The 14,167-nt window shown below is 36.7% G+C and overlaps 1 protein-coding gene across 5 annotated transcripts in view; it reads right to left on the minus strand.

Annotated features, from left to right (window-relative positions):
• Positions 1-13,948, minus strand: part of Ak5 (adenylate kinase 5) — a 254,755-nt gene extending 240,807 nt beyond the window's left edge. For all 5 annotated transcript variants that reach the window (XM_077110122.1, XM_077110121.1, XM_076862280.2 and 2 more), the window contains exons 1-3: positions 13,889-13,948; positions 9,014-9,200; positions 2,858-3,025 (exon numbers count right to left, since the gene is read on the minus strand). In XM_077110122.1, coding sequence (XP_076966237.1) covers positions 2,858-3,025; positions 9,014-9,200; positions 13,889-13,948 — 415 coding nt within the window. The remainder of the gene's footprint in view (positions 1-2,857; positions 3,026-9,013; positions 9,201-13,888) is intronic.
• Positions 13,949-14,167: the final 219 nt, after the last annotated feature.

A 14,167-nucleotide genomic window follows, 5' to 3' on the forward strand; every position in this document is an offset into this window, starting at 1 on the left:
ACCAAATAATATCTACCTTTCACCTTTTTATTGCTCTATTAAACTTAATATAGGAATTTATTAACATTTTTGACCATTCTCTTAAGATATTATACATTCAATCTGTCTACACTTAATATCATAAACACCTCTGCTTCTACCAGATTAAATTCTTTACTTTGCAATTCAAAAGTAAATTCTAAACCAGGTGTGGTGGTTCACACCTATAATCCCAATGGCTCAGGAGGCTGAAGCAGGAGGATTGCAATTTCAAAGCCAGCCTCAGCAATTTAGTGAGGCTCTAAGCAACTTAGTGAGACCCTGTCTCAATCCCTGGTACAAGAAAAAGCAAAAACAAAAACAAAAAAAGCACCAAACAACAACAAAAAAGTAAGGTTCCAAATAGTTGCTTTTGGTCTATTAACACAGGCTATTCAAGGATTGGCTTCAAGAAAAATATAATATGATCAACACCACTGACAAATCCAATCTGGTTTAATCTGAAAAAGCAAAATTCAGGATATAGGTATTTCCATGCTTGATCTCAGAAACCATGAAATTCAGAGCCTACAAATTCCTTTAAATTTTTAAAAATCAAACACATTGAGAAAGTTATGGAAACTTCAAGGAAAAAACTTTATTTTGTTAAATAATAGAGGCAATATCAGACAACAATAACAATAACAAAATAAGACTGACAGAATTGAAAGAAAATAACACTAATTTATTAGATGAGTTTGATTACTGAAACTTGCTAACAAATTAATTTTATTTTCTTCTCTTTAAAAGCCAGAATGAGCTGTTTTGTTCTATTCATCTCTAATTAATATTAACTCTGAGATTTTATGATTACATTCACATAAAAGGAATTCATATCTGTACCAAGAAGACCAGTTTAAAATAAATCTGTAGTGCCAGAAGGGAAATTTTGTTTATTTAGATGTAATACCATGTGGGCCTCTGCACCTTCCCCCACATACATTTTTCTGGATGGAATAAAAATTTGTAAGATTTAGGTACAATTATTTTATAATTCCCCAGAAAGTCTTAAAATTGCTCTAGTTTTCTTAGAAAAATTAAGAATCTTCTTTCCCTGCCTTGCCTCAATCATTTAAATATTACATATACACATTGGTTCTGTGTCACTCTTATAATATGCAAAATGTACAGCATGTAAATCTGTAACCAGAATCAAATCCAGAGAAGTAAGTTGATTTCACCAAACAAAAAAGAATTGTAAAATAGGTGAGATGTGAGGGTTTTACACCTTCTCCAAAAATTTAATTTATTAAAATATTTTAGCCATTTTCATATAAAATTCACAATAAACAAAAAATCATATGGGCCGTTTTATACAAGAGCAACTTGGTCTTATACCATTTTCATGGATAACCAAACTTCCATTTATTCATCTTGTTTATAATCACCAATAACTTTACTAATAGCAACAAGAAAAACAAAATTGAAGGAATATATTCAGTCCACCTTTAAACCATGAAATGGTAAGAGAATTCCATTACGCTTCATCTATAGCTCTCTCTTAGTTATTTCCTTGCCTTCTGGGTAAGAACCCCAAATTTCTAGACACAGAAAAGTATTCCATTTCTAAAAACAGAGGTTTATGGTATAATAATGGCTATAATAAGCCATACAAATATTTTGACTTTTTTGAGAGCTGATTTCTTCTGCCTTTTCTTGTTTTGTTTTGTTTTTGCTTGTTTGCTTCTTTGCAATGCTCTGGGGATAAAAACTAGGGCCTTGTACCACCACACAGCTACTACATCCCCAGCTGATTTTTAAATCTCTTCCAGCAATATTGTTAACAATTTGGAGAGAAGTATATTTGTCATTTCACTTTGCAATGTACAAATTTCACTCCTCTAGTTTGGTCAACCTAAGTTCTTGCTATAGCTCAGTCATTTATTCGCATGCTTATATCCTAGTTGCCAAATTCATTATGTTCTCAGAGCACTACTTCTCAGCATGGGGGCTGTATACATTTAGTTTTCTGTTAATAGTTACTGGTTAGAACAGCTCTGAACATTTCACACTAGATATTTGCTTTTGGTCATCTCCATGAAGGCCAAGTAAAATTGGAAAGTGATACAATAGTCATTGTATATGTTGCTTGTTCACAGGACTCTTCATGATTTTCACAGATTTTGAGAAAGTTAGAATTTGCAAGAGTGAGAAAAAATGCATTTTGCAAAACTACTTAAAACATTTTCATTATCTATTCCTTGTGAAATGGCATCAGGCTGATATTTTTTATATTCAGTGTAAGATTCACAGTGGTAATTTTAAAAATGAATGGTTACCTTTGTTATTTTGGTTAATCCTCAGATGTCTTATGCTGTATAAAACACTGTTCTTTTTATTTGCTTGTCTAATAACATGGAAACTTAAATTTTATTGTAGGTACCAGTTTGCCACAAGGAAGTTCATTTATATGAATCCTTGCCAACATATTATTATTTACTTTTCCCTCTAAAGTTAAGTGAATAAAATTTCAATTTGCTGATTTAAAGGGAAAAACATCATATTTAGAAAACATCTAATGTAATCTTAGTAAAGAGTAAATAAATAAAACCACAGAGTAATAAATCTTGAAGAGATGCTTTGAATTCATTATAAAGAATTCCTATGATATTGTAATAGAAATCTAAGAAAATTCAATAAACATTAGGTTACATTATAACAATTTGTTTTATTGAAAATTATTTTTAAAATATTTCAATTTTTCCTTGAACCTTTGTTTCTATGCCTCATCATTATTCAGCTAAGCATTTCAAATAAGATACATAATTGACATTTTTCAAAATGTAAAAATATAAACAAAATTAGCAATAGTAGAGAATTTTGCTTTCTGTTTTCATACCTATGACAAGAATGATTTTTGGACGAGGTCTGGTAGGATCAAAAACCTCATACTCCTCAATTAACTCTGCAGTCTCAGAGAGATCCGTGTCACTTTCTATGGAGAATTGATGGATTGGAGGGAGTCGATCATACCGCCGATATGGAAAGTTTGAATTTTCAGGCATTACTGCAAAAGAGTAAGATAACTTTGAAAAGGGAAAAAAGCAAAATAAAACACTTTTCACATTTCAACTATGAGTAGAAGAAATTTTATTAATGAGAAGACTTTCCAAGTGGCCCAGCAAACATTTTCATAAAGGGCCAGACAGACAATTTTTGCACTCTGAAAGCTAGGTGATCTTGTACTCTACTCAGTCCTGGTAGCATGAATGCATTCATAGACAATATGTAAACAAAGAGTGTTCCGATAAAACTTTATTTGTAAAAACATCATTGGACTAGACTTGGCCAACCCATGGCCTACAGAGACCTTCTCAGACACTGCCTAGTCTTGCTTGGTAGGTTGTGTATATCCCGGCCTCTGCAAAAAGTATTCTCTGGAGTTTTGCAGTACATAACCTTCAAAACCATCTGTAGCTGCCCGTGGAGCCAGTGCTTATGCATCATATATTTCATTCATTCTACAAATGCACATGTGTGTACTCAGTATGATCCAGGAACCCTGGAGGTCTAGTGGAATGGTTTGGTAGCATAATGAAAAAAAAAAAATTAGGGTTGGTTACAAATCAGGTGGAAGGGTGCAAACAATTTGTATACGTGGAATGTTTTCAACATCATTTACTTTCATTTTCTCAGTATTTATTATATTTAATTTATTTGACTTAAAGATGTAAATATGGTGATTTAACTTTATATATATGACAGTAGCAGATATTTGCCATTTATTGCCAGGCATATTAATGTACTAAGGATGATTCAGTAGAAGAATAAGATGTCATCCTGTATCTTCAGTGCTTATAAGCTAGAGCTCATATGCTTATATCTGATAGCTGTGTGCACATGAGGCAGGAGAACTGCTAAAATGAAAATCTCTCATGGTAAACACCACAGTAGATAGATGAATGGGTAAATTCATTTGATCTGGAGTGGTAGGAAAGGACTTGCAAAAGAGGCAGAACCATTATTTTTAAAGACAAATACAAAGATAAAAATCTAGAAAGTATATCTCAGTTGGTGTACATGATACGAAGACTCAGAAAATACAATTGACATATTCAACAGGACAGAAATCAGACCTGACAAGCCCAAATCAGGCAATTATCAATATGTAGTTTATGGCTCTCTCTTTCTTCACTCCATGTGTCAGTATCTCAGAAGGCTCAGAGAAGCCCTAACTACCCAAACAGCCCCTGCAGAAAGAAGAAAATAGACCACCCTGAGGGGTTCTACAAGGGTGGCTACCATATCTAAGCAGAGCATAAAGCTCACATCTCCTTAGGAGTATCAATCAGATTTTTCCTTTCTCTGCTGATAAACTGAATGAGACTACTGATCACCACCCCTCTGGGCTCACTTTAGTTTCATGAAAGGAGTGGATGAGTATACAGATGACAGTGGATAGTCTGTAGAAAACGATGGGAAAGGCCATGTCAGATAAGGCACTGACAACAGTAACCTGCTCTGTCTTGAAGTTCAATAGCTTTAGTTAACATAAGGCCAAACTCTAAGCATTATCCTTGATTACTCTCTTCTCTCACTTTTCCCACTTATTCCCAATCTTTTACTCTGACTACTTGACTTTTCTGCCTGCTTCCACATTTACCCCTGCAATCTGTTATCTGAAATGCTCCTTCTCTGTTGGTCCCTTGGCTGGCTGTCATTCACACCTCAGCTTAAATACCTCCTCTTGTAAGAGCACCTTGCTGACTTTCTAAACTAGTGTAGCCCCCCCAACCAGTGACTCTCAAGGCTAGTACTAATGCTCTTCACCAGCTGAGAGTTTTCCATTTCATCCATGGTTTTTCTTCTACTAGACTATAAGTTCCACAATGGTGGGGACCTTACCTATCATTTGGAACTCTGCATCCCTGGCATCTAGTTTGACAGGTAACCAGCGCCCAATAAACATTTGCTGAATCCATAACAAAGAGAACACCTTACTAAAATAGTTTTCTATAGAGAAAACCCAGAAGATAAGATGGGTAGCTTAAGTGTGGCCACAGTGTGAATAGCATTGAATATCAAGGTAAAAGGTTTAGCTTTGATCTGTTGTAAATTCAACAGAGGTTCTGGGGGCTAGAGAAGGCACACAATTTTAGAAAACTTAATCTGCTGGTGGCTAGAATAGGTTTGAGTAGGGAAAGACTAAACAGAAGAGCAGCAAGTAGGAGGCTGTTAAAGCAATACACAGGTGAGCAATGAAGGTTTGGGCTAGAGTAGTAGTAGGGGGAACGGAAATGAGAGGCTGCATGTAAAGACAGCTTCAAGACACAAGAAATCAAAGGGGATGATAGCTTAGCAACAATTTCCAGGTCTTAAGTCCAAAAATCTGCATTTCATGTAGTGTTTCTCTGCTCTACCTTCTGTTCCAAAACTACTGGGCTTCTTTCACTCCTGACCATATCACACCTTCTTTCTCTACCTCAGGAACATTTGCAATCTCTTCCATCCTTCTCTAGCCACCACACACTCAACTTTTTGTCTCCAAGTATTAGCATATCACTTGAAGCTTAGCATATTCACTTGAAGTATTAGCATATTCACAGGAAGCTTATCCTGAACCCCACCTATGCTGTATCCAGTCCACTGGTCAGTCCACTGGTCTAATCCATAACATATTATTTCCCACAGCACTCATTGCTATAGCAATTATATTTTGAATGCCTGATTTCATTGCCAGACTATAAGCTCCCTGAGGGCAGGTACCACGCCTATTCTTTTTTTGGTGGCTACAATGAGTCTTAAAAGAATATCTGGTACATAGTCATCTCAAGAAATGGTTATTTTATTGCACCACTGACTCACTGACTGACTTCATAGGAAAAGGAAAAAGAGATGTGAGTGGCAGTTTTAATGCAAATAGAGTGTATTTGGTTTTCAACATATTGAATACGACAATGAGATATTCCAGAAGATAACTATAGATGCTTGCAACTAGAACTCTTATTCATAGATTATTATCTGTTCAGTTATATGCATATGACAGGAAAAAAAGGATGGATGTCTCACATTTAACATGTTAAGGACTGTCAGCCAATAATTTATTGTTGCTTTATTATATTCTAATTTACGAAAGCAATTGCTTAGATAATAAAAATGTTTTATGTCATAGAACACTTTTTGGGATAATTATATCTTAGCATATCTACATCAATATTTATGCAAAACTTTCATGAGTAATCTATTTTTGAAAATCATCATTTTGTTTTAAGTTACTGGACAGTTAACAATGTTGTTGAACTTAATAACCTAGTGCACAAATTATAGCTAAAATTGACAAAGCACAAATGTGTAAAGCATTTCATAAAACAAAATTTTATTATTACAAAATAAATCAGTGTAGAAAACAATTTCCATCTTTTAGCATATATTCCAGTAATAGGACATTAGAGTATAACATTCTTGTCACCCTAGTACATAGAAAGGCTTATCTGATTATTAACGAAAAGACCTCTGGTTGGAAAATATAGTAAAGCATTAGAAGGTATGGAAACCCTAAAATTAACAAGCAGTTTTATTTTGATAACAGTTATACCTACTGTCATATTAGTTTATCTCGATGGCTCAGGAGTTCCAAATTGGCTATTTATGAACCCAATATAATCCCATAGATATGTTTTGTTCAGCTTGTTATTTTTCTAAAATTTCTACTTGACTGTCTAGTTCTGTTTTCTAGTTTAGTCCCTACTGTTAGCTTGCCTGGTTTCTACACATTATCAAGCCAAGAAACAGTATCAAGGCTTAATTGTATTGCAAACACTTTTTATACCCAGTCTGAGAGCAGTTTACCTATAATTGAAGGTCATAACATTTTAGATTTAATTCTTAAAATATAAAAATACATTAGACTAAATCTAGAACTATCTGAAGTTTTAGCAGTGCTTTAAGATTTAGGAAAAGAATTCCCCATATTTACCTTACTTGATCTAACAAGGGCATGAGGTATGTATTGAACATTGGGCCAAATTTTATTAGCATAACACCTCAGGAAGTAAGTTAGCCACTTGGGGAAGGTGTATAAACTTTAAAAGCCCACTAAAATATAATTTTGCTCACCCAAAAGCAATTATGTGCAAAGTGTGCTATAGCAATAACTGGCTAAAGTCACTCTGGTGACTGTAGCCAACAAAGGTGCCAAATCTAAACTGTTCAGTTTGAATTGGGGCCCTAAACATCAATCTTATTCACTCCCTACTCCGTGTATCCTACACTGTTCTCAGTGAACCAGCAACCTCATGATTTACAAAGAATACATTTTTCAGTTTGGAACTGACACCTGTTATTAGCCAGGAACTGGGTCTAAGAGTAAACTCTATGCAAAGAATAAAAATCTCTGTAGAATTGTAATGGTTCTAAGAGTCAAATTGAAATATTCAGTACAAATTTAATTTTATAAGCACAGGAAGACATGACCTCAACCTTAGGACTTACCACAGAATGTAATGACATGGTTTAGTATGTAGTGAGGGATGCTTTATCTAAGATGAATTGGCATGAGAAACCTTGTAGAGTGATGAAGTCAATTGCTGACTCTGAGAGCTAGTTTATTTTTTTGTATTGGGGGTTGAACCCAGGGGCACTTTACCACTGAGCTGCATTCCCAGCCCTTTTTACTTTTTATTTGATTACACAGTCCTGCTAAATTGACAAAATAGCCTTAAATATGTAATCCTCCTGCCTCCGCCTCCTAAGAAGCTAAGATTACATGTGTGCACCACCACACCTGACTTCTGAGCACGAATCTTATGGTCACACCAAATTATTTTCTAATTATTTCTTGTTTTGTGGGGTCTGTTAGAACTTTTGAGAGTTTCTGAAGTTAGTTTTAAATAACAACATCAGATGTTTCAATTGTTCTTCAATGACATTGGAAAATTTGGGAGGGAGTCACATCACCTTCCAGTAAAACCTGGCATTACCTGGCATTGATTCCTGCATAGACAGGGAAGGACTCTTCTGCCCTTTAGTACTGTTTTTGAGGAAATGGTACTTTTACTTTCCATTTTCTGCTTGTGCTTCTTAAGAATTCTCACACCATGACTTTTTCCCATACCACATTCAAATAAAATCTAAGTGGGTCATCACTGAATAAGGTTAAACAAACTAAGGTTTGTTTCCTCTACATATTAATTGCAAATAGAATTGTTTCCACTTCAAATTTTGTTGGTTTAGCTGAAAACTTTTTGTGGTACGATTTTTAAAACAGTTTAAGTTTTGAAAATATAATGATCTTGGCCACTAGAAAAGAATTTGTTTCCCCTGATTGGAATTGATTCTACTTTTTACAAACTACTATACATCACAACTCATCCTGAGCCTGAAAGGCTAGTTGGCTCATGTCCAATTCATGGTTTTGAGAAGTACATATTTCAGAAACAAATAGCACCTCTTGTCTAACAAACTCCAGTTCTTAATTATAAACTACTCCTAAATTGAAACAAGTTTATTTCTTCTCCTTCTTTTATAGCACCCAAATGCCTACTCTAATACATTGCATTAGACAGCTGCCTAACAAATCCTTATTGAATAAACTAGCATAAACTTTACATTCATTTATTCAGATGCATTAATATGAACTCTGGACTTGGAAACATATTAATAAGCTAAATCTCTTTCTAGCTAATGACAAATGGTGAGTGGTTATGTAATAACTACCAATTTTATCAGTATTCTACTCATGTAGTTGGAAAAAGCTTACTTGCAATTTAAAATAATCCATTGGTTTTTAATGTAATTCATTTTGCAAAATAACGAAGTCAGTAATATAAAATTTCATTAAGTCTTTAGCAAATTGCTGGACAATGGTATGTAATTGTATTTGTCTTATCATGAAGGTGATTAGTATTAGTAGCAGAAAGAGATTAATCATATTCCAGGGCTTCATAACCTTCCAGCCATTTATAAACCCAATAAATTACTGCTTACAGTCCATATGGCATGTTTTAAAGAGAACTTCTCTACCTGTAAACTGGCTATTATTCTACATATACATTACCATTTCTTAGGAAGGATCTTCGTGACTGTCCTCCATTTAGTGGAGGTAAGATCTTCTTCTCCTGGCTGACAAATGTATCCCACTTCACCTTGTCACAGCCACCTAGTTCCTTCACTTTCTGTAAACAACTTTCCAAATATTCTACTGGGTCTTCTGGCTTAGAACACATCAGTCCATTCAAAAGGCTCTGAAATACAAAAATATACATACCAATAAAATATGTTTTAAAACCACCTTTGATAAAATACTATTATGTCCCATCTGTGAATTATTTGTTTTGTCCTTAATGTTTATTTTTAATTTTAAAAAAGTTGAAATTGAGCAATTAGGATAATCCCTTAAGTTCCTGATGACCAAATGATATCAGCTCAGCATTCTCTGCCTTTTAAATAATTCAGGCAACTACATAGTTTAAAATAGAAAAGTCCTACCAAAGTGGGACAAAATGCAGGATGTAAAAATGCCTGAGGCATTATTTATCTTACTCCTACTCATCTTTTAAATTTCTAAGCCCTAGTATCTTCTGCAAAATGGATGTAATAATATCTACCTCACAGAGATTGTATATATGCAGGGATTGAACTCAGGGGTACTTAACCACTATGCCACATCCCTAGTTTTTTTTTTTTTTTTTTTTTTTTTTTTTTTTTTGTATTTTAGAGATAGGGTCTCGCTGAGTTGCTTAGGGCCTTGCTAAATTGCTGAGGCTGGCTTTGAACTCGTGATGCTCCTGTCTCAGCCTCCCAAACTGCTGGGATTATAGGTGTATGCCCTGGTGCCCAGAAGGATTGTAAAGAATTTTTCAAATACAATATTTGTACAGTGCATAGTAAGTTCCTGACCTGTAGTAAACTGCACAAATTTTAGTGGAATTAGATATTATCATCAAAATTATTATCAGGAAGTGTTTCCTGAGCCCCTAAGTTGGCCTGTGGTCCCCCTCTTCTGTGTTCCCATGGTACTTGGCATAAAATATCACGCTTGTTATTTATACTGAAAACACTGGTTGCTGTGTTCCTTGTCTCTTCTAAACTATAAGCTTGTAAATGACACAGAGTGGGTTTCATTTTTTTTTTCTTCCAGACCTCTACATCTAACACTTTAAATGGCAGGTAGTGGGTGCATAATAAAATTTTTTTCTGATTAGGAAAAAAAAATCATTCAAAATTTAAGTCTGAGTGTGATTCAAAAAATTGAAGTCTGAGGAAAAAAAATGATGTTATTTTCTATGCAACAAGTGACCACAATATCTACTGAGATTACACAGAAAGAGAGGGAAACAAGATTTGATGCTATTACTTTTTCTGTTTATGTCGTGTGAGATGCCACATGTATTTAAATGCTACTAGTTTGGAAATGCTGACTCCTTGGAAAATGACTGATATGCAAAACATTTCCTTTCAGGAAAAATGGAAATTTTTCCTCATGGAAAAATCAGGCGATTATAGTTACCAATATATACTATTAATGTACAAAACATACACTCTTGGAAAGGTTAACAGCTTTCCTAAATACAATATTTTACTTTCAAATTGTAAATTTTGCCCATAATGGTGGACAATTCTTACTGGATACATTTGTTTTCTGAAATCCTATGTAGAGTGGGTTAGAGTATGAAACTCCATCGGATGAGTTTAGGTGCTGAAGGAGCAAAAAAATAAGCTAGGTATCTATATCCAGTTTGTGTTGAGATCTTGCTGTAAATCCAGATGTGGCAGTTAAGCTTCCTGCACTCTTCCTATACAATGAGCCAGAAACAGACAAATCAATGCAGAAAGACCTCTGTGTCTTTCATGCACTATTTTACCCATTGTAATCTCAGCCCTGTGAGGCACTATTATCCCCATTTTTAAGAGTAGTAAATTGCTGCTCAGAAATGTTAATGACTTACTCAAGTTTACTCAGCTAAAGACGCCTAGGCCCAGGATTCCAACTCAGTTTCTGATTCCAAAACCCATACATTGCTTCTGCGCATCTTGCAAAAATATCATAAAATACCATATTCTCTATGCACCATTCATAATCCAACTACAATATGAATCACTCAAGATCATGTCTTTTAGTTTTGCCTTTTACTAATGCCTCAAATAAGAGAACACAATCAATTGAAGCTTTTCTGACTGGGAAGTGTACATTTCTAACTTTCCAAACAAAAATGACATAAGGGCATAAATTCTAAAAAGGAGACAATGGGTTCCATTCCTCAGTCTTTGAATAGCTAACCACTAACAGGAATTAAAGTTAACCAGTAAACATTATTATTCAGTCTCTGAATTAATATTTTGAGAACTTTAATAATCCAATTTGACTTTCCACAGTATTAAAATTAATTGCCAAAGCTCTGCTCTAAGGTATGAGATCAAAATAGATCACATAAAGTGATAAAAAATTAAGATTTCATGCTGGGCACAGTGGCACATGCCTGTTATCCCAGGAGCTTAGGAGGCTGAGGCAAAAGGATCGAAAGTTCAAAGCCAGCCTCAGCAAAAGCAAGGTGCTAAGCAACTCAGTGAGACCTTGTCTCTAAATAAAATACAAAATAAGCCTGGGGATGTGGCTCAGTGAGTTGAGTGCCCCTGCATTTAATCCTGGATAACCCAGCCCCCAAAAAAAATTTATGATGAAATTGGGAGAAAGTAATTTTTTGAAAAATATTAATCTAAAGATAGAAATGTATTTCATATATGAACCTACCAGAGATACACCATATCTCATTTAGCCTAAGTGATGTGTCACATCTGGAAAAACTCTGAAAAAGTCAGTTATATCTAATTGTTTGGTAATATGTAAATTCAACACTCTCTTGGCCTATAATGGTGTCTGATGTCCACATTTCAGGGTTTGATAGATACCTAATTGTTAAACTTCACATACCTAGAATATTGTGGTTTTGATGAAGAAAATCCAGTTTAGAAACCTAAACTTTATTTGGTTTTGCTGTCTACAGTCATCACATGGAGAACTGCCAGATTTTGCTATTCTCTTGTATTGTGCACAACACAGATGCATTTTACTGGAAGGATGGAGCCTTTGAGGTCACCAGCAGTCTCCTTCCATCTTCCTATTGTCCAGGATTGATTCTAAGTACACTGTATTACTGCATTTCACCTAAGCAAGTGGTCTTCTTTTTCTGGTCTCATTACTTAAAATTGTTTCATTCATATTCAGAAAAGTCAATGAAAAGCCTCAAACCTGAACAAGGAACACCAGCAATCACTTATTTTCATATGCAGCATAGATTTTCATGAACTAACTACCCAGATTCTCTGGAGTTGCCTTCATCAAGGAAGAAAAACAGTATCCACATTCATAAAGAAAAACGACTACTATTTAGCAGTATTTTGCAATCAGGTGGCTCTCCTACATATTACTTTTTAAGAAGTGTAGAAATAAAATTGATCTCAGTAGTAACATCTGCAATTTTTAAAATCCATTCGCTTTTCATCTCCATATTTATCGTTTGAAAATTAACAACAACAACAACAAAAAAAACCTCTTACAATTCCCAAACATTCTTAAGATCTATCCTTATGCAACACCACCTGATTACTTTCATACAGGAATAACACACTTGCTAGATTTGGGCTTCATATGCCAGGCTTGAACTCAGATTTACCTGTAAATCTTGACTTTGACCTAAAAACAGTGACTTACAGAGGTGAGAGAAAAGGAAGATATGTAATTATGGCAACCCATTTTAAAGATAGTTGGGGAAATTGGGGCAAAATTATTTTCCCCAGTGGTATTTTAAATTCCTCTTAACCGAACAAATCCGCAAAATAGAAAAAATACAAACTCATGACTTTTAGTTCATCAGTCTATCATTTTGATTTTAGAATTGGGAGGCCAGGTTTGCAGTGAATGCATTTCCTCTTTCAATGCTCTGCCTACAGAGAAGCTTGGCTCTGTTCCATTCTTTTTTGTTTTCTTTTTTAATGTAAGCAAAAGCATGTAGGATTTAGCAATTTAAAAAAAAATCAAATATGGAGAGAAGAATAGAAAAAACCCAGACGGAGGCTGTGGCTTAGAACTAACCAAGGTTCCTTTAGCTCATTTCTCAAACCTCTTCTCTCACATTCTCAAAGTCCCTCCACCTGCCAGGTCCCTGGTGCAGATGATGCTGTGATGCGGTCTGAGGACAGCAACAGGAGTCACGCCCGTCTCGCCGCTCCCTTCCCGACCCGCTGTCTCTAGGTGGGTTGGCCAGCGATGGGGAAAAGCTGCGGCTTCTGGGGCAAGCGAGGGGAACCATTCCTTCCAAGGCGAAGGCAAAACGTGCTCAGGAGTTCATTCACCGAAAGCGCACAGCACCACTGGGTGCCTGCCACCCGGGAGGTAGTGCTGCACTTGATGGGCTGGGATTCGTTTTTTGCATCTTCATCCCTCTCCTCCAAGCTGTCCCTAGGGACAGCTGCTTCCGCCCATCTTTCCCCTCTCTCCAGGGGTCCGGACCCTTAGCCGTGTAGAGGGACTAGGGCTTTGGACCTCTCTGTTTCTTGTCCTTGTCTCACGCTGGGCGACAATTTACTCACCTGGCCTGACTGCTTCTCGCCCCCAGAGAGTACGGCCAGGCCGCTTTCTGCAACCCTGGGTGTCCACATCCGAGGGGCGCTCAGCCGGCAGCTGCTTTTCAGAACCCTGTCTGGAGACGGAAACTTGATCGGTGACAGGAGGGCTTCTAAGCCCAGCCATCCGATAGCGACCTCGGCAAACCACGGGAAAGGGGACTACCCTCGGGCGAGCGAGCCTCAGCAGGCGCCTTCACTTCCGTGCCCCGCACGGGGAAGATGTGACAGGGCACAAGTACCTTACCCCGAACCGCCGGCTATTCTCTCTCCAGCTCCTCCTACCCCTCTGTTGGCTCTAGCCTCTTACCTCGAAAAGCTGAGGGATTTCCCTCCGGGCCAGATACTCCTTGGCTTCGTTGGTGTTCATGGTTGTACCACGCGTGCCTTGGGGCGCAGGCGGGGAGGTTCCTTGGCTGCGGCCACTTGGGCTGGGGCTGAGGCTGGGACTGGCGGGGTCCGCGCGCACGGGTGCAGCCCTAGAGCTGGAGCGCACTCTCACACTCTCTGCCAGACCAGGGCCCTGTTCCACCTATCCGCCCCGAGGGCTGTGGTCTCCGCGCTCCCGTCGCCCGGTTTGGATGCTGGT

This window comes from Callospermophilus lateralis, chromosome 7 (assembly GCF_048772815.1).
Source record: "Callospermophilus lateralis isolate mCalLat2 chromosome 7, mCalLat2.hap1, whole genome shotgun sequence".
NCBI lineage: Eukaryota > Metazoa > Chordata > Mammalia > Rodentia > Sciuridae > Callospermophilus > Callospermophilus lateralis.